The 22524-nt window shown below is 54.7% G+C and overlaps 6 protein-coding genes and 1 non-coding gene across 7 annotated transcripts; 5 read left to right on the top strand and 2 right to left on the bottom strand.

Moving 5' to 3' along the window:
* Window positions 1-329: 329 nt before the first annotated feature.
* SODALDRAFT_374612 (hypothetical protein) lies at window positions 330-5957 on the top strand. The gene is made up of 2 exons (XM_028614687.1): window positions 330-942; window positions 1001-5957. Exons 1-2 carry the CDS (start codon window positions 631-633, stop codon window positions 5669-5671), a joined length of 4983 nt encoding a protein of 1660 aa, XP_028470064.1. The 5' UTR covers window positions 330-630; the 3' UTR covers window positions 5672-5957.
* Window positions 5958-6050: 93 nt separating this feature from the next.
* Window positions 6051-8836, top strand: SODALDRAFT_326440 (putative glycerol:H+ symporter). Its single transcript, XM_028610167.1, has 5 exons — window positions 6051-6483; window positions 6561-6628; window positions 6701-7276; window positions 7341-8196; window positions 8343-8836. Exons 1-5 carry the CDS (start codon window positions 6228-6230, stop codon window positions 8447-8449), a joined length of 1863 nt encoding a protein of 620 aa, XP_028470063.1. The 5' UTR covers window positions 6051-6227; the 3' UTR covers window positions 8450-8836.
* Window positions 8477-10054, bottom strand: SODALDRAFT_326439 (hypothetical protein). The gene is made up of 2 exons (XM_028610166.1): window positions 9807-10054; window positions 8477-9660 (listed from the first exon to the last, which is right to left on the bottom strand). Exons 1-2 carry the CDS (start codon window positions 9921-9923, stop codon window positions 8911-8913), a joined length of 867 nt encoding a protein of 288 aa, XP_028470062.1. The 5' UTR covers window positions 9924-10054; the 3' UTR covers window positions 8477-8910.
* A 937-nt stretch (window positions 10055-10991) lies between these two features.
* On the top strand, window positions 10992-12930 carry SODALDRAFT_354382 (hypothetical protein; the record flags this gene model as incomplete). The annotated part of the gene is made up of 8 exons (XM_028613718.1): window positions 10992-10997; window positions 11081-11229; window positions 11397-11415; window positions 11478-11654; window positions 11870-11953; window positions 12437-12502; window positions 12675-12736; window positions 12801-12930. The coding sequence occupies 8 exons, from the start codon at window positions 10992-10994 to the stop codon at window positions 12928-12930; spliced, it is 693 nt and encodes a 230-aa protein (XP_028470061.1).
* Window positions 12931-13117: 187 nt separating this feature from the next.
* Window positions 13118-15582, top strand: SODALDRAFT_270204 (hypothetical protein; the record flags this gene model as incomplete). Its single annotated transcript, XM_028607705.1, has 2 exons — window positions 13118-14386; window positions 14494-15582. 2 exons carry the CDS (start codon window positions 13118-13120, stop codon window positions 15580-15582), a joined length of 2358 nt encoding a protein of 785 aa, XP_028470060.1.
* Window positions 15583-16542: 960 nt separating this feature from the next.
* On the top strand, window positions 16543-16625 carry SODALDRAFT_t38. Its single transcript has one exon. It is a non-coding gene; the product is annotated as a tRNA-Leu (tRNA).
* A 699-nt stretch (window positions 16626-17324) lies between these two features.
* On the bottom strand, window positions 17325-22459 carry SODALDRAFT_267546 (RasGAP-like protein; the record flags this gene model as incomplete). Its single annotated transcript, XM_028607555.1, has 2 exons — window positions 17325-17715; window positions 17850-22459. The coding sequence occupies 2 exons, from the start codon at window positions 22457-22459 to the stop codon at window positions 17325-17327; spliced, it is 5001 nt and encodes a 1666-aa protein (XP_028470059.1).
* Between the last annotated feature and the right edge of the window lie 65 nt (window positions 22460-22524).

The raw sequence follows: 22524 nt of genomic DNA, 5'->3' as shown, positions 1-22524 counted from the left end.
TATTGTGGAATATTTATCGGTAACCTTACGAGCTGTCTCTTGCTGGAGAGCGTGGTTCCAAGTACGGCCGTACATACTGGGAGTGATTACCTAAGGTGTGAGTAATCAACCCCACTTTCTGCCCAAAATGGATATCTGCATGGGGCAATATAAAGACAATAGCACCAAAGTGGGGCTATGTATTTATGGCCTTGTCTGAATGGGCCCCTGTTCGGAGCAGCGCAAGGTTCAAGCAACAATGCAGCGTTGATAAGATGAGGGAGCTCCACTTGCAGCGAGTACCAAGACGCTGCCTTGTGTTCCAACCTCCCCGTCATACCTTTACCTAGACATCATCAGCCCGAAGCTTCGTGACCAGCAACGCGATTGATCACTGTGATTCAAACGACTAACTATTGACGGTATCCCATTGAACGTCATTGGTCACATCGGTTACTACAGAACCATCCCAACGACCCCGAGCTCTGCGATCTTCACATTCTTCCGACAACCTCCTTTACTAAGTGCATGCACGCACATATCTGCCCCATCTGTCTGGGCTCGAATCGACTATTTGAGCGGAAGAAATGGCATGCGCCTGAATTCATAATACGGCCCTAAAAAACTGGGGATGATGGATCTGGCAGCACAATGGTAGTCCATGAAGACCAGTCCTCTCTGGACGACCAAGCACACAATGACCAAGACGACGTGTTGGAAGGGGATCGGAACCATGATAGAACAGAAGCAGGTTTCTTGGGAGATGAAGATCAGGGAGCACAGGAGATGGCCAACTTTTCTGGTCCCATCGAGAATGGGACGATATCGAAGCGGTATGGAGAGATCATCCATGATCAAGTAGAGGAAAACTCCGACAGCGGTTCCCAAGGCGCTGTCGCACAACGATCTGGGAGTCCCATCGAATCTCTCCTCTCCGTACCAGATGATACGCCATCGATTCAGGTATATGCCTCCCGAACACCTCGCTTGAGACCGCTGTAAGACTTAATACTTTCTCTAGGGCTCTGTCCTTTCGTCGCCTGGAAGCAGCGCCCTTCCGTGTGTCCCTCCGCGACCGGGACTAGGCAGTCCGACACCATCCCTTCGACCGTTCGACCGCAGATTTCAATCCCGAATCTCTTCCTCGTCCCGGGCTCAATCCCCCCGGCCTTCCTCTCCCGCCTTCTTCTCCCATAGCCGAAATGCGTCTATGAGTTCCCAGTTTCTGTTCGACCGAGAGGACACCGAGGCGCAGTCCCCGCCGTGGGAAGTTGTACGATGGACGAAACTCAACAAGATAAACGCGCAGGTCTTTTCAGAGATCGGGAAGCGTAATTTCGGCACGCCGACCTGTCTTGCCGTTTCTACCAACATTGTGTTCGGAACGAGCAAAGGAATAATCTTGATTTTTGACTACAACCAGACCCTCAGAACTATCCTGGGCCCTGGTACAAAAGCTGTCGAGTCGGGTCCTATCACGGCCATTGCCATTTCGGCCGACCACACGACCATTGGTGGGGGCCATGCTAACGGGAACATTTTCACCTGGGAGACTTCGAGAGCATCACGGCCGTTTCTCCAAATCCCACACCTGGATGCGTCGCAAATGCAGAATAGGACAACCGACGGACATGTTCCCAATGTCTCTATTACTCACTTGGGCTTCCTTGGGACCCGACACACCGCACTCGTATCCGGAGACGACAGGGGAATGGCCTTCTCGCATCTGGCTACGCGGGGTACGGGAGCACTCGGGCGCACCGTCAAGACCACCAGAATCCTTGGCCGATATCCAGATGCTCCGCCTCCATCGGGGAAGCCCTTGAAGCCTAGCACTGTCTTGGCATTCGCACCACTGCCTCTGGGCAACGTTGAGCGTGCCACTGATACGATGGGGCTAACCGCTATGTTGACACCATACCTTCTAGTTGTCGTCTCCACTACACCCTTGGCCCAGACCCAGCATAAGTCGGCCCGGCCCAAGGAAATCGCCCCCCATACTGCTATGACGGGCTGCCTTGCCTGGTTCCCGGCCGTCAAGCTCAAAACGCCTGACCCTGCCACGGGAAGCGATGTCACAAAAGTCAAGCTTGTCTACTGCTGGTCCAACGTCCTGACAGTACTTGATGTTGACGAGGTGGCATCGGAAAGAAAGGATAAGCCTCCGAGTTTGAACTTCAAGGCCAGGAGCAGGTGGAAATGCGAGGAGCCCATCGTCGCTGTCCAGTGGCTCACCCGCGCGGTCCTGTGCGTTCTGACCATCTCCCAGCGTTTGATTATCCTGGAAGATGGGAGCATGCGCATGACGGATGGCATCGACTTGATCCACAAGCACATCTATCATGTCGATCTCTTCTCCAAGCAGCTCCATGCCCTCGTTGAACAACTAGATGAGGACGATACGTCCATGCATGGTGTCGTGGCGGACGCCTACTATATGAGCTTCAAGGCGTACAGAAGCCGGATTTTTCTCCTCGGCGTCAATGACATTTCGATAGGATCCTTGTCCAACTGGGCTGATCGCCTCATAGCCCTGATGGAAAATGGAGACTACGTGGCGGCCATCCAACTTGCGACATCATACTACACGGGGGATGCCGAGAGACTAACAGTCGGCCTTCCCGAAGACGCTGCTCTTCGGCACTCGATGGTCCACGACAAGCTCCTGGAGATTATGAGCGCTTCGCTCAAGTACGCTTTTGGCCAGCGACAAAAGAAGCCTGCCGTGGCGGATGACAATCACATGCGCGAGCTGGCCGAGACTTGCTTTATTGGATGCCAGAGCGCCGGTGACGTCGATTTTCTCTTCGACGAGATGTACGAGTGGTTTGAGGATGGCGGGATCGAGGGCATATTTCTGGAAACCCTCGAGCCGTACATCTTGGATAAGTCCATCACGATCGTGCCCCCGGCAGTGGTGAAGGCCATGGTCACCTACTACGTCAGTAAGGACTGGGAAAGCCGTCTGGAAGAAATGATCGTTCACATGGAGACGGCGACACTGGATCTGGACCAGATCACGACGCTGTGCAAGCAGCATAGGCTCTATGATGCATTGATATATGTCTGGAACCAGGCCCTTGATGACTACATCACTCCACTCATCGACTTGCTCAGCCTACTCGTTCCACTGGTGGACAACGACGACGATATGCCGTCGGGCAATAACGAGGCCTATGACGCGGATTCCACCAAGATGTTCCCTTACCTCTCGTACGCCTTGACGGGGAGGATCTATCCTACGGGTGAAATTCTGGAAGACGAGAAGGCTTCAAAAGCAAAAGCCGAGCTGTACTGGTTTCTTTTCTCGGGAAACAGTGTCACTTGGCCGAAGGCCCGTGGGAGGCAGTTTCGCACACGGCCCCGGGGGCTGACTGAGCCGTCTTTCTCGTACTTGAGGCTTATTCTCAAGTATGATGCGCCCAGCTTTCTTAGTGCCCTGAACGAAGCGTTTGAAGACTCCTTTCTCAACTCTGCCCCCGAGAACCAAGCTGGTAGCCTTGCCGGGGACCTACCTGAAGAGCAGATATTTGGAATGACGGTGGATAGGCAATACGTCGTGTCTATTCTGTTAGAGATCATGAACCCTGCGGATTTCGCGCCTGAAGACACCGTCTATCTAGACATGTTCATCGCGAGGAACCTACCAAAATTTCCCCAGTATCTTCTTCTACCCGGTTCAACCCTCAACAGGGTCCTCGACGGCCTTTGCCATTGTCCTGGGGATGACATTGCAGATGACGCGCAATTGAGCGCTGAATACCTACTATCCGTCTACCAGCCTCCGGACATGAACAGTCTCCTGCCAATGTTCCGGGCTGCAGGTTTCTACCGCATCCTGAAGCGACAATACAAAGTGGACGGGCAGTACGGCAAACTGATTCAGACCTATTTCGAGGATCCAGATGACCCTCACTCGGTCTTTGAGTGCATTGCAGATTGCCTTCGGCCACAGAGTGGCTTGAGCCAAAAGCAAGTTCACGAAGTGCAGCAGGTCATTCGGCGCCACGCGCGGCAACTAATCGGACTCGACCCTGCGGACTCTGCGAGGACACTGGCGCAGCAGACTCTGGAGCTTCATGGACAGGTGCTCGACTCGGCGGAAGACGAGCCAGGCCTTCAATTCTACTATCTGCAGACGCTGCTCGAGCCTGCGACTGGGGAAACGGACGGGCCCCTTCTGCGCCCAGATCGAGATTTGATCGAGAGATACGTCCGGCTCATGTGCAAGTTTGACCCAAACCATGTCTCTGATTACATCGGGGCCGTGCAGCTTTCCAATCTCCACCTCAACCTCGAAGCACTCCTGCCGGCGATGGAGGAAACCGGCGTAATAGATGCGGCGGTTGTTCTGATGGCCCGCGAGGGTCAAACCACAGAAGCTATGGACAGGCTCGTACGGCATCTGGGGACGCTCGAGTCCGCCTTGCAGGGTCTTCTATCTGGGGCTGGGGACGACGGCAATGAGCAGCAGTCAGCTCATCTCCAGGACGCGGCTGAGGAACTTCTTGGTGCTCTTCGAAAATATGTGCACGTGGGTATCTGGCTCTGCCAAGGACAGACCAAGTCGTCCAGGGCAGTCAATGGCATCCGGCGAGGACACGTGGCTAAGGAGACGACCTTGTCGCCTGACGAGACGCTCTGGCTCAGTCTCATAGGGGCGTCAGTTCGAACGACGCGACGGCTGTCTGCGACCATCGATGCATTAGGGCCCTTCAACGTCGACATGGCGTCCGAGGGCTTGGGCTTGGGCTTGGACACCGATAGGTTGGTGTCGCTGTTGCGTTCGTTGGTCCAGCACACATTCACGGCTCTCCTTACGACAACGGCATCCAGTGCGTCACCGCAGCAGAGCGGTAGGAGGTTGTTGACAAGCGCCAGCAACAACTTGTCGTTCCTTCGCATCCTCCGCGCCTTCCTCACGCAAGCGGCCGCGTCGTCCCCGAACCTGGCCGACCTCCGGGGCGTGCTTGCTTCCATCTTCTCTGCGTACGCGTACGAGGAGTCGATCCTCCGTCTGTCGAATCGGCTTCTGGAACGGAGTCTCTTTGTAAACGTCAAGCAATCTGTCGAGCTGAGACAGCGTGGCTGGCGGCCAAGGGGCTCGACGTGCGAAGCATGCGGTCGCCGTGTGTGGGGACCCGGGGTGTCCGGCAATGTGTTCGACGCGTGGGAAGATAGGCAAGCGCTGGAGGAAGAGAGGAAAATCGAGCGGAAAGCCCAACTGGCCAGTCTGGCGGAGCGAGACAAGGGGAAAGCGGCACAGAGACATTCCGATGTAGCTGCAGCCGATGCCAAGGGGAAAGGAAAGGGCAAGGGCATGGGCATGGGCATGGGCATGGCTTCAGATGCGGTTAGTGAGCATGCGGAGTCTAAGGGACAAGATGCTCCTGGCGGCGGCGGCGGGGACCCCAATGGCAACGGCAACGGCAACGGCAAAGGCAACGGCAACGGCCACGGCAACGACAACGACAACGACAACGACAACAGCGCGATGGATCTGATCGCAAAGAAGCCGCGAGAACAGCCTTTGGGTCCACTGGTTGTACTCGCTTGTAGGCATATATACCACCAGGCGTGTCTAGATGCGCTCATGTCGGAACAGGAGGCCAGAGACGCGGAGGACGGGCATATGAGGAGGGTGACGACCTACAGCCACGGAAGAGAGTACCGGTGTCCCATCGACGGCTAGAGAGAAAGCATATGAAGCGATGTGTAAGCAATGGACGCATCATGTACAAGACTCTTGACGAATTCTAACGATGTTGTTAATAAGCTGGATCACAGCTTGGTGAGTAACTTGGTTGTATCCGTGGGTATACGGGGGGCGGGCTTGTGTACGGAGGATGGAGGAGGAGACGAGGCTGAACTTCACCGCGTACCTTACGCTAAGGAACATACATACGTCCCGTAACAAACTGATTGGGCCCTCTCATTGGACCCCTTATCCATACTTTTCTCCACTATTGTTCTTATCCAGTAGCCTTGCATCGGCCCCCAAAAACATCCCGGGGTTCCGCCTTCCAGTGCTGGAATAATTCCGAACGGACCCCTCGTGACACCTCGACCTTCCCGAACAACGTTTTGTCTCTCCCATGTATGTCAACAGCATATCTTTGACGATACTTCGAGGTCAATGGTCTTGCCTGTGGCGGCTCTCCAATGATGCAGTAATCTTCATGTCAATGAATTTGTGCCGTTCATCATAAACTGCCAACGACGCGGCCGCCGCCGCTGCTGCCACCGTCATGGGTCTGCCCTCCGTTTTCCGTAACATCTACGATCTCGACACCCTCGACACGCGCTTCACGAACTCAACATCGGTTCCGTACAAGGCTGTCATTGAGGCACGCAACGACTCGGCCCAGATCAAGGACACTCCCAACAAAGCCCAAAGCCGTGCTCAGCCTTCGAAATGGAACACCCCGGAATTCTATTTCTACTACCTTATCTTCATCCTGGCCGTTCCCTACATGTTCTGGATCCCCTACACAGTGTCAAATCGTGCGGCTCCTCATGACCATAACCTGTCCCCGGTCTCTCTGAGACGTTCTCGAATCCAGGTGCTGACTGTGGTGTAGCCTCTGACCCAAGGTATCCTAAATATGAGCATCTACTCTCGGACGGATGGATTCTGGGGCGCAAGATCGTGGGTCGCCACCCTTCATGTTCTTTCCCTGTCTACCAGTATGAAGCTCACACGAATTTTGATTTGATATAGGATGTCTCCGATGCGCAGTACAGCTTCTTTCGATCCAATCTGCCCTATATGGGCCTCCTCCTTCTTCTTCACCCCTTCGCCCGGAAGGTCTGGAACGCCGTCTTCCCTCTCCCAGATATCCAACGCAAGTCTGTAGTTGAACAAGGCCGGACCCGTCTGCAACAGAGGGCCTCGTTTGACTACGCCTTTGCCCTTCTCTTCCTCGTCGTGCTCCACGGGGTTTCGGCCATCAAGGTGTTGACTATTCTGTACGTCAACTACCAACTTGCCACGACGCTTCCGAGAAAACACGTGCCCGCCGCGACATGGGTATTCAACGTCTGCACTCTGTTTGCGAACGAGCTATGCAATGGATATCGGCTCAAAGACATAGCCATGCGCATCACGCCGCCTTTATCACCACACGGGGATGCTCATGCTCTCCCCCCCCTGGTGCAATGGGGAGCGTGGCTCGACGGGTTCGGCGGTCTTAGCCCTCGGTGGGAAGTCCTATTCAACTTCACCATTCTCCGTCTCATCAGCTTCAACCTCGACTACCACTGGAGCTTTAACGCGAGGGGCTCCAGTCCCGTGGAGGTATGCACCCCGGATTTCATGGACGGTGTAAACCTCGTTGAACCAGGATACTGACGCCCCCAAGAAGAAGCAACTGGATCCGGCCAACCTCTCGGAACGAGACAGAATCGCCATCCCCGCCGAGGCCGCCGAATTCTCGTTCCGCAACTACGTCGCCTACACCATCTACGCCCCGCTGTATCTAGCCGGTCCCATCGTGACCTTCAACGACTTTATCGCTCAGAGCAAGCATCGTTCTCCGACCATCGAGACGTCCCGCACCATCCTCTACGCCATTCGTTTCCTCCTCGTCCTCCTTGCGATGGAAGTCGTCCTCCACTTCGATTACGTCAACGCCATGTCGCTCGCATCGCCCGTCTGGTCGGACTATACCGCCGCGCAGCTGGCCCTCCTCTCGTACATGAACCTGCACATCATCTGGCTCAAGCTCCTGCTCCCCTGGCGGCTCTTCCGGCTCTGGGCCCTCCTGGACGGCATCGACCCGCCCGAGAACATGATCCGTTGCGTGTCCAACAACTTCTCGACCAAGTCCTTCTGGAAGGCGTGGCACCGGTCATACAATAGGTGGTTGATCCGCTACATCTACGTGCCCCTCGGCGGCTCGGATTTCAGCTCGTGGCGCCGCAGCCTGCGCTCGGTCGCCACGTTCCTTCTCGTCTTTACGTTCGTGGCGCTCTGGCATGACATTCGCCTTCGCCTCCTGATATGGGGTTGGCTCATCGTTCTTTTCATGATGCCCGAGGTTATTGCCGGCTTCGTTTTCCCCGCGCACCGGTACACAGTGACGCAGTACCGCATGCTCAGCTGCGTTGGGGCGGTCGGCAACGTGCTCATGATGATTTCGGCCAACCTCGTCGGCTTTGCCGTGGGCTTGGACGGGCTACAGGCTATTATTTATCAAATTCTACACGACTGGTCAGGTACGTATTCCCCCCCTAACCCCAAAAAAAAAAGCACACACGCACACACACCCAAAAGGACAAAGATCCCGCCCTGCCACCCCCGGCTCACCCCCTTTCTCTCTGGCTGTGGCGCTGACAGTACTCCTGCGTCGCTGCTTTCTTAGGTGTCTTATTTCTTATCACGGCCTGCGCGGCGGTGTTCGTTGGTATCCAAGTCATGTTCGAGATTCGCGAGTCGGAACTGAGGAGAGGTATATCCCTAAAGTGCTAGGTCCTGGTTCCTCCATCCATTGTTTTCGAAAAGAGCAGTCATTAGGTATCCATTACTATCATAAGAGTTTGCATTTACATCCTTGTCCACTTGTTCCCGCAGGCGCACTGTAGAATACATGTATATATTGATGGAAATGCCGTTATTTTCAAGGGGGCGCAACAATTCTGGTGCCTTTCATGGAACCTTAAATTAAGGGTGAGGATGGTCGGACTGGGGCAACCGGATATGCTGACTGGAGTCTAGGTGCCGGCAGGCGCCACACCTGACTAGCAGGCCGTAGCAACGGTCGCCGTTATGGTAGGCAGATTCTGCGTATTAATTGTTAGGTGTGGCAGTTATCGTAGCTGTTAAAACCTGGACCCCAGTGGAAATATCCAGTTGTTCCAGTCGAAATATCCGATTCTCCCAGTCCAAATATCCTCATCCTAAAATTCACCTCTGCGTCGTCTCCTTTCGAGTCATGCCGCCTGCGGCTCAACCTTGCCGTTCCGATGGGCAGCACCCATCTCGGCACTCGAATCGGGACCCGAGGCCGAGGCACGGGCAAACTTGCCGTCCATGCGCAGCACGCCCTCAGTCAAGCGCTGGCGGATCCAGATCAGGCCCTTGACGAGACCGAAAACGACGAGGCATCCGACGGCGATACCAAAGATGAAGCCAACGAGTATACCACGGCCGTTCGCTTCCGGGTCGAGGAAGAAGTAGGGATAGAATCCATGGATGGCGTGGAAGAGGTAGGCGAGAGCGAGGTAGAGAGCGAGTAGGACGATGAGCCAGAGCATGTGGACGGGGAGGAGCTGGGCGTGGGCAGTGCGTGGTATGAGGATCTCGAAAAGGGCCATGGCGAGGTTGGCGGAGTGCTGGGCGTGGCTGGAGTAGGCGGCAAAGACGGAGGCGAAGGAGCTGTCTGGACCCCACAAGACGGCCCAGTAGACGACGGTGACGATGATGGGCAAGACGGCGATGGAGGAGTAGAAGAGGGCGTGCAGGGCCTGCAACGGGCGCGGGAAGGCGTCGAGGAGGGGTCGGCCGGTGCGGGCGTAGGTGAAGGTGTGCAGGGCGGCGAAGGCGAAGTAGAAGCCCAGACCCCAGAATGTGAGGACGGTGAAGTAGGCGAAGGAGATGACGATATCGTAGCATCCACCTTCTTCTGCGTGGGTGCAGGTCCAGCCGATGATGAAGAAGCGGCTAGTAAAGATGAAGAGACACTGCCGGAGGAGGGAGAGGGGGGGGTTCTGGTTAGATCGTCTGGCTGCATCGCATCTCGACCGGAAAGAGTCCAACTCGATTTGCGCGTTGAGGTCGCGTGCGATCGATACCGCGCCTGCGATGTGTGAATGGGTGTGGTACTTACGAATAACGCACGGAATGCGAAGAGCAGCCATGGGGAAAGCAGCCACGAGGTCTCGAATCGATGGGAAGGATCCCAAGGATCTTTACCAAACCGAAAGCCGTCGAGCCAACTGGACATTCTGCCCATGGTTTGCAGAAGATAGATCCACGGTCGGAAGCCGCAGACTACGGAGTTCCGTCGAAGAGGAAGTCGAGGGCGGTTGGAAAGCTAGAGCCGCGACATGCTTAAATATCAACTTTGGAGACTGACGGAGTTCGGGTCCAGCAGGCTGGGGACGTGGTTTTACAGGAAATGCCCCTGGGGCATGAGGGGCGGGTTTACTAAAATTAGTTTGGTTACAAAAGGGGTCTCTGTCCGTGTCAAGCGACTCTCGGCTCTGAGTTTGCTATTTCACATGCCGAAACCAAGTTCTCTTCTTTCTCGCCGTACAATGTACGTCTGTGCTGTGGGATAATGCGAAACAGACGAAACAGATGCACCATGATAATTACTACTCGTACGGAATACTTCCCACTTCGAAGACTTAGTACGGAGTAAAGGAATGGTGAGAGTGAGGCACTTCGTGTTGATTATTCCATACTTATCTCGGACGCAGAGACATTCTTTCTTTTAACCCAGGCTGATTCAATTACATTGGACACTAAGATCCAGGACAGTTCTCCTTCACGTGTTGACCCCGAATTAATTGATACGTTTAGGGGCCCTTTTTCTTCTTCTTCTTCTTCGTCTTCTTCTTCTGTTGCTTTTATTTACTTCTTCCGTTCGTACTTGTAGGAAGACAAAAGCCAAGGCTCTGTGGCTCACAAGGAGGCTAGGCTACCTAGGTAGGGAGCAAGGGCCGGAGGAAATTCGACTCTTATGCGCAAGGCGTGAATAAAACGCTTGGATGGATGAGTGTAATTACCGAGTGCGGAGTAGGTATGGAGACTCGGTAAATACTTTGTAATTACTTTCGTACTTTATAAGGTAACATACCTTAGGTAAGGTAAGGAACAACATGAAGCTGTCCGGCCATAGCGCTACAGTGCTAAGTGCCTCGTAATTAATGATCCCGATACTTCACATTGCGGAGTTGGAAGAAATCAATCTCGGCTGGAGTGTGACTTTGCGCTTCCAGCAGAAGGAATTCCCTACGGCGTAGAAGGCCGTTTGCTGGCGCTGATAACTAAGGTACGGACAGTATGGATGGATGTTTGTACCCCCAAAGTACAAAGGAAGTAATTAATCCGTACTCCGAATCTGTACTGGTGCGACCTGTCTGAAGGTGTTCTTAGCGACGAGCTGTGTTTCTTCTCGCCCTCTTCTTCTTCTTCTTCTTCGCCTTCTCTTCTCTCCTGCCTCCTGTTCCCCCGCCCAACCCCCAATCCGGTCTTCCCTCCACCCCCACCCCTTTCTTAGCGCAACCTCGAGGGTCGCATGGCTTGTGAGCGGGGAATTCGGGACGACGATGAAAAAGGAACGGTAACGAACCGGACCCGAGGCCATGATTGGGTTATTCGCTATCGATGGAGCTAGCATTTTCGTGCCTGGGCAATCCTTTGGCCTACCGTAGATTTGGCAAAGCCTGTTACCCATTGGCCGGCGAACCAGCCTGATCTGGGCGATCGAGGTACGTTGTAGGCACGACGGTTAGAAGTCCCCACGTCCACGTCCACGTCCCACACCGACCAGACCCAGACCAGTTTTCGTGGTTCAGTGCGGTTCGGTGTTCCAGAGGACCCGCTAATGCCCCATTTTTGTCCGCAACTCGCGCGTGGGCCCGGCCCAGCGTCTGGGGCCAGGACACAAGAGACAAAGGGACGCGAGTTGCAGATGCTTTTTGACGCGAAACATTGTGCTTCGAACGACGTACGGATAATCAACATTGTATAGAAGTGCCTGGGAACTCCCTTGGGTACCTATTCTCCTAGTAACTTAACTCTGTCAAGACTGGGGGAGAATGAAAGGATAGGTACTCGGCACTTAAAAATTGGGTCAAGGGGCGTAGAGGGTATCGACTAATTAGAAAGATTCGAAGCAGCAAATTCCACCTTTACATTGAACGTGACTTTTGACGTTTCCAGACATTGCTCCGGCTTCTTCTCCTGCTTCTTCTCCTGCTTCTCATCTACCTTAGCCGGCAGCAGAACTATGGTGGCTCGTACTTTGTATGTCTGAATAATACGACTCTATGAAGTACCTTAGGTAGGTATTTACGTCGCTTGATTGATCAATATGTACCAGGTACTCCAGTCTTCATCTAATAATGGGTAGGTGGCTGAGTATCTATACCTAAGAAGCTCGTCCCAGGTCCAACTAAGGTACCCTTTCTTTCGCACAGCATGGTAAGGTATTCGAAGTACCTAAATTATTCCGCGGTACGGATACTTCCCGCGTACGTCGTAACTCCCAACCTCGCACCAACAGTAACTTCTAATCCTTCCCACCCCCGTCCCATTTTACGTACGTAGGTACATACGTGCAAAATTCCCTAATTCCTCCCCCCTTTTAACTACCTACCTTACTCCATACTACCTACCACAACTAACCATCTTCTCCGCCCTTCTCTTCGAGCGCTGAACCCCTTAGGTTCTCATCCCTTACGCTCGCTTTCTTCACACTGCCTCCTTATCGTTCTTCTTCTTTTTCAGGAGTTCTCTTGTCCTTCAACACCTTATACATCCGGCAAACATCTCGACCGGTCGTCTTTCCCCGGCGTCCGTCTCCGAGTTCTAATCGTAGTAAACGTGGCCGTCGCTGTCTAAAAGGGTCAAATCCACGCCGAGCTCTCAGTCTCCTCCTTCGAGTTCTCGACGAAAACGAGCAAAAAAAATTACATACGAGGGTTGGAGGGGAAAGCCACACAAGTCTCCATGATGGCTCTGGGAGACTTCTGAAGCGAGCACCTCGAGGCTGCAGCCCCTGGGCCTCTCCCCTGCCCGGAAATCATTGTACTCCGGTGACCTTCGAGACATTCCTCTTCCTTTATTCTTTTTTCGCTTCTTTTTCTCCAAGCTGGGGTCCCGACTGGACCGCTGCATCTCTCCGTCATTGCCGTTGGTTGCACCAGGAACGCCATACTCATCGCCGAAGCCCTCGAACTCGAAGACACCCGCCGCCGCCCGGCTTCCCGCATACGAACTAGCACCATTGACCTTTCACCTCTATTCTTCCGGCTGGCCTCACTTCGCTCTCAAGCCAGCCACTCACTGGGCACCCTACCGAGCCTATGCTATTCCCTTCCCCCCCTCCTTCCAGAGTAGTCGATATTGGATACCGGTCGCACGAAAGCCCGCCCCTACATAACCACGCCTATCTCCCAGGTATCCGCCATGACCGCTTCCGCCGAGTTCTCTCGTCTGTCCTTCGGGGCCGGCAATACCCTCGACCTGAGCTTCAATCTTCCCGCTCCCGTCCTCCTCCCGCCTTCCACCCTAGACCAGTCCACGTTTGTGCCCGGAAGTAAGGATGCCGATCGATCCTGGGAAGACTCGAGCGACTCAGATGCGTCCGACGACTTGCCCGATGCCGGACGGGAACCTACAGAACACACAGGGGAGATACGGGCCGTCCCGGTGACTATTGTCAGACCACCAAGAGAGGGAAAAGCGGAGGAAGCGAATCACTTGAGTCATCAGAACATCAGAGTGGGCAAGGACAACAATGAAGACCACGACGAAGGCCCCAGTGAAGACGCCGCCGCTCAACAGGCCGCTGGAAGCGATGCTGAGAAGACACCCACCACTTCCGAACCGCCGCGCATTCCACCTCCGCGAGATCCACGCCGTGCCGTCAATCAGGTCCCGACCGCCCATTCGAATGTCCCTCTCCACCCCATCCCCTCAATGCAAGGCGCCTTTGCCGAGTCTCTGCTCGAGGTCACAGATGGAAAACCCGCCTCCAAGCCCAAAGTTCGTTTCGGCGATGCCAAAGCCCGCCGCGAAGAGCTCATCAGCCAGGAACGCGATGAAGAGCTTTACAGCGCCAACTGGCGGTACCGCCCCGGCCAGCAACAGCATGAGCTCCACAAGCTGATGGCCCAGATCTCTTTCGGAGTATATCTGCTTCTCAACGGCATGGCCAACAGCACGGCCCAGGTCGTCAATATATTGCAGGGCCACATCGACGAGGTGGACGAGTTCCTCGAGGTCGCCATGGAGGACTTGCAGGAAGCTAGCACCGACCTACAGGAACGCATCGACTATCTGCGCCTGCCCATGGAAAACATCGACGTATTCGAGAAGCTGCTCGAGGACCGGAATTTCCGCCTTCAGATCGTCGAGGGCAACGAGAAGATTGAGCACATCATCGCCCGCACCAATATCCTGCTCGGGCAGTACGATAAAGATGTCCAGCAGGGTCTCACTTCGGCTCGGGACTTCGCCCTCTACCTGGCGCAACAGAAGGACGGGACCTGGCGCCGCGACCGCCCGGATGTGCTCGACATCTACGAGGCCATGAAGGGCAACACGGAGGGCTGGTTCAATGCATTTGCGGATATGGAGGCCCGGGGCAAGGAAGTAAACACTCTTGTGATGAGACTCACGCAAATAGTGGCCGAGATTAGCAGCAAGGCCGGCGAGGTCAGCCGCAGAACATGGGTGAGATTGGTTTTTTTCCTCCTTTTTTCTTCTCTTTTCCTTTTCACCTTGGTTGTTCAGCACGCTTGAAAAACCAACAACTAAACACTAACATCGTTTCCCTGTAGACCAATATTCCTCCCTTTACCATACCGTTACAAGAGATATCGACCGAAGCCGAGTGTGGCTCAAACTCGAGGGTATCATCCTCTCGTGCCTCATCAGCAAGCGGGGATCGGTCGACGATCCGGGCGGATAGCCCACATGGCTTCGCGTCAGCCCCTAGCATCACCCAGCCCAACCCTGAATCGACACATTATGACGTTCCGTTGAACAAGGCCGAGTCTCCGATGTTATCCTTCCCCAAACCGCCAACTCATCTATCGCCGAGGCTCACTCGCAACCCCAGCCAAAGCTCATTTTCCGAGTCGATCGCCAACTCGGACGCCTATGCTGGCTCTGATGCGGTGGTGGAGGATTCGCCCCTTTTCATCCTGCAACCACGCACCTACACGCCACAGCCCCCGGAGCCCTTGCCCTCTCCCATGGTGAGGGACAGGGAGAGGGAGAGGCCGACCCTTATGGCGAGTAGATCTGAACAGAACCTGGCCAAGAAAACGTCTCTCCGTCAACGCGTCTCGCTCAAGACAACGCCGCCAGAATCCATACAGATTCCCCAGCCGCATCCTGCGGAATTTGAGCGTCCGACATACGCGTCTCGGCAATCCCCCGACTCGGCCTACGGGTCTGATGACCAACGTCCACGCTACAGCGCCTTGGCGGACATGTCCCCCCCTATCCGGCCACCCGTCATGGCCTCCCCGCGATCAGATCAACAACAATTTTACCGGCCTGTCCAGGCGAGCCCTCATTCGCCACTCCAACAGCGTCCTCTCACGGCCGGGGCAGCGCCTCGACCTCTCCAGTCACAGACTCCGCCACCGATGTACCGGCCGGGCCATCAGCGCAATGCGCCGTCGAGGATGGGCGGTGCAAGCATGCTCAGTACTGTCACGACAATGACCTATGACTCGCAAACCGTCAACGGCGACAAGAAACTCAAGAAGAAGCGCAGCGCGTTGGGGTGGCTGAAGAAGGCCTTCTCCCTCGATGAGGAGGAGCGCATGATATACGAGGCACGAAAACAGCAGCAGGCACCCGATCCGTATTACGAGGGCCGCAGCCCTAAATACATCGACGGCAAACGAGTGCGATGAGGGGTCCCCGAATAATAAGACAAGATGAACACCGCAAGAACAAGGCTTTACATCCGGGGCCCTCCTTGCGCAATGGGAAAGGCCTGATCGGGATATAAGCCGTGTCCGTCATGCTACCGTCTGACTGCGCATTTTCCGAAAGACCCGATGTCGATCGGCGGCAGTTCAGCGACTGTCAAGCAAACGCGCATCAATTTCACACCACTATTAAGCCAGCACATATGTCAGCGCCATTCTCACAGCACAAATGTCGTCGAGGACGGCCAATCGGCCATCCACATCACCACCATGGAATCTTCAACACAACCGAAGTATTCCTCTGTAGCGAGTTGATTACCCAACCCCCAGCCATAGCGAGAGCGAGCGAGCGAGCGAGCGACGCATAATTGCATTGTCTTGATTGATATTCAGCTATGTCCCGGCGCAACTACTCACACTTATTCCTACATTGGTCTGACATGTGGTCGTTTTTATTTTCGCCTGTTTAATTCTGTTATCTATTGTGCGGTAATGAAACGCCCAGCTCGGCAGGTCTGCTGCTCTGCGGTCGGTTTTGTCCCATTTGAAGCCAAAAACATAAAAAAAAAATTGACAGTTCTTTCAACGTTGTCGGAAACATCTCGACGGGTATGGTCTACCATGTATGGGCTGCTATCAACTTTTCGTTGAATCTACCCATCATTCACTGAGCAGGGCGTCTTGGCAGTTTACCGACTGTGACGCCCCCCCCCCCCCCCCCGGGGGGCATATATATCCGCGGAGTTCTCACTGTATGATAATATGACAATTTGCAAGTATGTAGGACGTGAAGAATCTCACGACCATTCAGTCATCGGAGGTGGAGATAAAACAATACAATCACCGTCCGTAAATTATGAAATTATGGATAGCGTCAGTTTGGACCCTGTCTGTGACAGTGGCGATGGTGATACAATGCTTATTCCCGGCATGGATTTTCATGGCAAGATGGCCGAGTTGGTCTAAGGCGCCAGCTTCAGGTGCTGGTCTAGTAATAGGCGTGGGTTCGAATCCCACTCTTGTCAACCATAATATCCGTTCCCGGGACCATGGGGAATATCTTTTTTTTTTTGTTTCTTCGCATGGCGTCCTCTATTTGTAAGACCGCTGCACTCACGGTGCGGAGTACAACGTAGATCTGGCGTATTTTTACGTTATTCCGTAGATTGAGTCGAACACCAGGCGATCATGCAGAATCTTGACCCTCGTTCCTGAAAAACAAAGCGAACACGACATATGGAGGGACGAAAGCCGATGTTTCCTCATCCTAGTTAGTCCCTCATTTTTTCCCCCTCTCGGACTGCGACCCCCCCAAAGAGGGAACAAAGAACTCCCAGTTGCACACATACTCCTTCGTCTTCTCCATCCCATTTCATTAAACCCGAGAACACCACCCCCCCAGACCTGTCGAGGTCTCCATTGGTCCCAGGGTTGGGTTGATAAATAAAGATCATGGTCACTCATCCATCAAATCCCGTTCCGGCAAACCTGCAATGCAAAAACCAGAAGCGGCAACAAGTGGCACTCCTCAAATCCCTATTACACTCTAGACACGCCAGAGCGTGAAGCCAACAATGCGGAAGTATTTGAAGAAGAAAGAACCAACGCTGCCGTGCCGAAGCAGCCAAAACAAAAGGAACAGAAAGTTAAGGAGAGGATGGGGGAAGGGAAAAGAAAAGAAAAAAAAAAGGAAAAAGAAAAGGTCGAACAAGCAATTTCCATCATCACTGCGTCCGGTAGAACTTCTTATAGAGAAGATGAAGCAAGAGGTTCACGTTGAGCTTCAAGGCCCCCTCAAACAAGTTCATAAACTGGTGCGCCTCGAATTGAGCCTGCAGCAGATCCTCGATGGGCACGAGGGCGCTGGCGCCGGGAATCTGGATGTGACCTCGCGACCCCTCGATGGAGAAGATGCCCACCTCGTCGCAGCTGATGGTGAGGTTGATCTTGTCCCAGTCACGTTCGCTGACGCCGCTCCATGTTACGAGGACGCCCTTGTCCGAGAGCGCCCGGGCGCTGTACTTGTAGCTGCCAAATTTGGGGACGCGCCCGCTGCGTTCCAGCTCGCGCTGGTGGTTGTATTGCTTCGTGAAAGGCAGGAGGAAGCGTTTTTTCCTAAGAAAGAAGGGGGGAAACACGGTTAGCAAGTCCCAGACCCCAGAACATTGATCCGGCTAGGACCGTTTAAACAAACAACAAAAAAAAGAAAAAAAAAGAAAAGAAAAAAGAAAAAAAGGGGAACCGCTCACCCCTTGTTCTTTTGCAATGTCGCCATGGCAGATTCGATGTAGTCGTCATAACTCTTCCGCTGCTGTTCCAGGTACTTGGCTTTCTCGTGGAGGTTGGAGAGCGTCATTCGGACGCCTTCGAGCTCGCGCTGCCGCTGAACCCGCCGGCGACTCTTCGTCCGAATATCGAGTGCGATGGCGTTGAGGATGTCCTGGTAATGGTTGTGCTTGGAAATCCGGCCCATCTTCTCCAGCCTCAGCACGTTCTCCAACGCCGTACGCTTGAGCTCGTAGTAGCTCATGCGTGTCACGTCCACCATGTTGACATCCGAATACGCCCCCCTCGTGGCGCCATCGGCAGCGAAGTCGGCCCCGACCACGGCTTGCCACCTGTACTCGTCCTCCGGGCTAATGGGCTTGACGAGAATCTCCAAGAGGTTCGTCCCGGTCTGCACCCTGATAATGTACAAGACGCAGCGCTTCGTCTCCATGAACAGTGCCTTAATAACTGCGTCCGGATCGTCAACGTCGTGCAACTTGGGCGTCAGGAACATCTGGATATCCGACGACCCGGCCGCCACCATCTCGCTCTCATTGCTCTTTGCGCTGCCAAGATCCTGCATGATCTCCCGCAGGGCATCGTCTCGGTTCGGGCTCATGTACGGAAGCTCCGAGGCGACAAGGCTGTGGATGGCGAAGATGTCGGTGAGTTTGATGTACAGAGTCGGCTTGTTTTTGGCGTAGAGGTCGTTGAACTCGTCAATGTCGAATGTCCTCTCCGCATCCGGGACGGAGATGATCTGGTGGGTGAGGTGGATTAACCTGTCCATCGACTCTCCCACGAACGCGTTCAGGGGCTGCAAGTAGACGTTCTCGCCTCCGAATGGTCGCCCGGACGCGATTTGGCCCAGCACCTTGGCCACCTCTCCAAGATTGCGCTTTTGGAGAGGGCTCAGCTGCTTCTCGATGACACCGACATTCTCCGGAGCGATCACGGCTGGCTGAAAGTAGAACTTCCAGAGCCAGTTCATCACAACCTGCAGGAGGACGTGTTGAGGCTCCCTCCTGAAATGGTCACAAAGGGCCTCGAACAACTGCCGCGCCACGAGCCGCAGGCCGTAGGGCATCCTGGGAAGCAAATCTTCCAGCGCGAACAGATACTGGTCGCAAACCTCCCGCAAATCTCGTAGGTGGTCGATAAAGAGGTCCCTGGTCTCCGGATCTCGGATAGCCACCTCCCGGGGAACGTCCAGTGGCCGACGACTCGGCCGTCCAGTCCGCAGCTCTTCGTTGTTGATCGCTCCACGGTAAATCTGGAGGGGGTCGCTCTCCAGGTCGAGCGCCGGGTCCTCAACAATGTTGTCGCGAACCAAGGGACCGAGCATATCACGAAGATACTTCCGGTCTCGAGGCGATCGAGTGTAGTTTGACAGCAACTTGGACCAGAAGTACGTGCCCCGCAGATATTCGCCCAGATCGCGAGAGCTCTCGACCTCTTCCCGAATAGACCGAGAGATGAGCTTCAAGAGGTAATATTCCTCTCTCCTCTTCTGGGCATATCCGAAGAGACCCATCATGAGGTGCTCGATCCGCTTGCACTCTTTCTCGGGAGTCCCCTGCTCCCTAATCCGTTTGAACAGGCGAGCGAGGTACTGCGGCTGTGTCTGCAGATTGAAGAACAGTTGCTGATAAGACTCCAACTTCTTCCTGGAACTTTTATTCAGCGCCTTCAGGTCGAACTGGTTTGCCGAGGAGATGGAAGAATTGGCCAGGAGACCTATGGAATGGCTGCCGTAGTTGCTCTGGTGTCGGACGACTTCGTCTAGCGTGATCTTGTTCTTGACGAGGAGGGCGATCTTGATGTCCAGTTGGTCAATATATTGTTCGAGCATCTCGTTCTGCCTGACCTGCTGAACAACCGTCTTTCGCAGTCGCTCGAATTCCACCTCCTCGTTGAAGTCGAAGTCGCTGTCGTTGAGGAGATGCACAAAGTTCTTCACCGCACCGACCGGCGGGTTCTTTCCTGAGGTCAGACTCTTATACGCCTCGCCTTGAATCTTGGCTCTGACGAAACTCTGGATCTTGATGACTTTCTGCATATTCTCGTTGAAGTATCGTTGCTTCTCGGCGTACTTGACACGGACGAGGTGGGCTCTTGCAGCCGTCTGGATGGCAATGATGGACTCTTCCTCTGCTTCCAGCTCCGACATGACCAGGCCGACCTCTTCCCTGACCATCGCGCCTCGTGCTAGCGCTTGGAGCACAGATACTTCTGGAGCATGGGAACCGAGCTCGTCCAGGATTTGGGAATGTCGTTGGCGGTAAAGGTAACCCCGGATGCGACTTTGCAATCGAGTAATCTGAGATTCGGCCCGCGCTAGGTCGTTGACGTCGCGAGCAACCTGACGCCTAACCGCCATGCCGCGAACCCAGCCCTGGAGACTGGTGATGGCCTCCTCATTGCTTCGAAGATCCTCCAGCGTTTGGGCGACCTCTCGTCGCACAGCTGCCGCCCGGATGAAGGCTTGAAGGGACTCGACGTTGGGTGAGTGCTGGCGCAGGTCCGTTTTCATTGCTCGCACGCCTGATCGTGTCACGTGTCCGCGCAGCAGAGCTTGAAGCGCCGTCCACTGAGGACCAAAGGCCTGAAGCTGGTTCTGCTCACGAGCCAGCTTATCTCGAGCCATGCATGCCCTCGCAGCAGCCTGCAGTAGACTCACGGCCTCGGCCTGTCGATGAAGGAGTTGCTTGTCATTGTCCACGCGGAATCGCAACAGCATGCCACGGGCAGCTGCCTGGAGTCGTCGGACATCGGCAGATGTTTTTGTCGTCTCCCGCCGCTGAGCACCCAGCTTCTTGCGAACCAAGAAGCCCTGAAACACTGCCTGGACCTCCCGAATGGGCCCTTCACAGTGCGCCAACTGAGATTTGGAGTATCGAACCTCGTCGCGAACTTTCTTAGCCCGAATGAGACTCTGCAGCTCCAAGATGTCAGGCTCCAGCATCTTCCAGAACCTCTCCTTGTTGGCGAGTCGCCTCCGGACGATGAAACCTCGCGCCGAGCTCTGCAGGTTGACGGCAAACTTCCTCATCCGGAGCCTATAACCCATAATTTGCCGGGTCCAATCGCCTCGTATCCGGGACTGTAGGTCGATGAGCGAGTCTTCCGAGCTCCAGAGATGCTGCATAATGTCCCCGAGCTTCATCCGCGCCATGGCTCCCCGTATCTGCGCCTGCAGCTCCGCAACCGACTCCTCGTTCCCAGCCAGCTCCCTTTCGATGCGTTCCTCTTCGGTCTCCTCGGGCTCTGGCTCGGGTTCGACGCCAAAGTCGGCTCCCATATTTCCGAAACTGGGCATATTAACCCCAAGCTTATCAAGGCCTTTCTGCATGGCCTCAAGTTCGTGGTGCTCGAACTCAAGTTGGCCGACGAGGTTTCCGATACGAAAATCGACGATTCCTTTTCTGAACAACAGCCAACTGAGAGCATGGATGCAATAAATGACTTTGGGGATGTTCTTCTTTTCGTACAGGTCGATGAGCTCGAAGCGGAAAAGATCGGGGAGATCGACCTCATCCAGGTAGCGGAAGAATATGGCGATGTTGTCTGAATGGCGGAATTGTAGCTTCTGGTGTCGGAATATTCGAAACCGTCTGTCCGGGTTCAAGGCCTCAACGACCTCGGCGAGGGTTACGCCATCCCGGAGTGCCTCTTCCAACTCAGCGATGGGAGGAATGGGCCTGTGAATGACGTCCTCGATCCACTCTTTGGCCTCGCCAATGTGGCAGAGATACTCGTACGCCTGGAGAAATTGGCGTTGCTTGTCCATCCAGTTGCGGCCCTCCCAGCCGTAGCCCGCCCCCCTTTGTGCGGTGCGATTCTTGTCCCTCTGCAGCCTGCGCCGTCCCCGCAAGCCCACAACCTCTTCCGCCGGCTCGTTGATCTTGAATTCTTCGGTGGACTCGGACTGCGCTAACCGTGACAATGTTCGGAAGTGACTGGTGGACGATCGACCCAGTTTCTGAAGATCGGGCCGCTCGATGGTAGTCGTGTGGGAATGGGACAGGGGCGCAAGAGGAGAATGCGAGTGAGGAAGCGCAGCGCTACCTTTGTTGACTGAATCGGATCGAGTGTGGAGCATGGAATTCGGCCTGATGACTAGAGTCCGCGAAGGTTGGGTTGGAGAGATGCTGCTGTCATTGTAGTGGTTCAAGGAAAGCTTGCCCATGTCTACGCTCTGACCACGGTCATGACGTTGAAGATGCCGAGGAGGGGAAGGGACAGAATCCGGGATACCAGGTGCAGGAGGCTGCGGCAGTGGGCGCAGCGACTGGCGGGCCATGTTGTATATATTTTCCGGTTCTTCCTTCTTAGACTTGGCGGGGTCGAGACCGAACATTGCGTGGCTCGATGTATGAGTCGAAGGAGAAATCTCGCTCAGGCCGCGCTTATGGACGTGTGCTGCATACCCGCTCGAGGCAGAAGAATATTGTGTGCTTGCGCGGCTACGGGCCGAAGTGTCGGAGTAGCCGGAAGAGGCTGACGATGATGCAGTAGAAGGTTGACGATTGACGGCGCTTGAGGGTTCCAAGGTTTGCGATTGCCTGAGAGGATGTGACCTGTACGTCATCTTCGGCAGCGACTAGAAGAATGGAGAATGAAGAATGAAGAATGCGTGAGAGGTGCGCTGCGGGA

This window comes from Sodiomyces alkalinus (assembly GCF_003711515.1).
Source record: "Sodiomyces alkalinus F11 unplaced genomic scaffold SODALscaffold_1, whole genome shotgun sequence".
Taxonomy (NCBI): Eukaryota; Fungi; Ascomycota; class Sordariomycetes; order Glomerellales; family Plectosphaerellaceae; genus Sodiomyces; species Sodiomyces alkalinus.
This window is presented reverse-complemented; position numbering and strand designations above follow the sequence as displayed.

Coding starts and splice junctions, on each gene's coding strand:
- SODALDRAFT_374612 (XM_028614687.1), top strand. CDS start 631: ATGGTAGTCCATGAAGACCAGTCCTCTCTGGACGACCAAGCACACAAT. Junction 943..1,000: donor ATGATACGCCATCGATTCAG/GTATATGCCTCC, acceptor TACTTTCTCTAG/GGCTCTGTCCTTTCGTCGCC.
- SODALDRAFT_326440 (XM_028610167.1), top strand. CDS start 6,228: ATGGGTCTGCCCTCCGTTTTCCGTAACATCTACGATCTCGACACCCTC. Junction 6,629..6,700: donor GGATTCTGGGGCGCAAGATC/GTGGGTCGCCAC, acceptor GATTTGATATAG/GATGTCTCCGATGCGCAGTA. Junction 7,277..7,340: donor GGGGCTCCAGTCCCGTGGAG/GTATGCACCCCG, acceptor GACGCCCCCAAG/AAGAAGCAACTGGATCCGGC.
- SODALDRAFT_326439 (XM_028610166.1), bottom strand. CDS start 9,923: ATGTCCAGTTGGCTCGACGGCTTTCGGTTTGGTAAAGATCCTTGGGAT. Junction 9,661..9,806: donor TCGCATTCCGTGCGTTATTC/GTAAGTACCACA, acceptor CTCCTCCGGCAG/TGTCTCTTCATCTTTACTAG.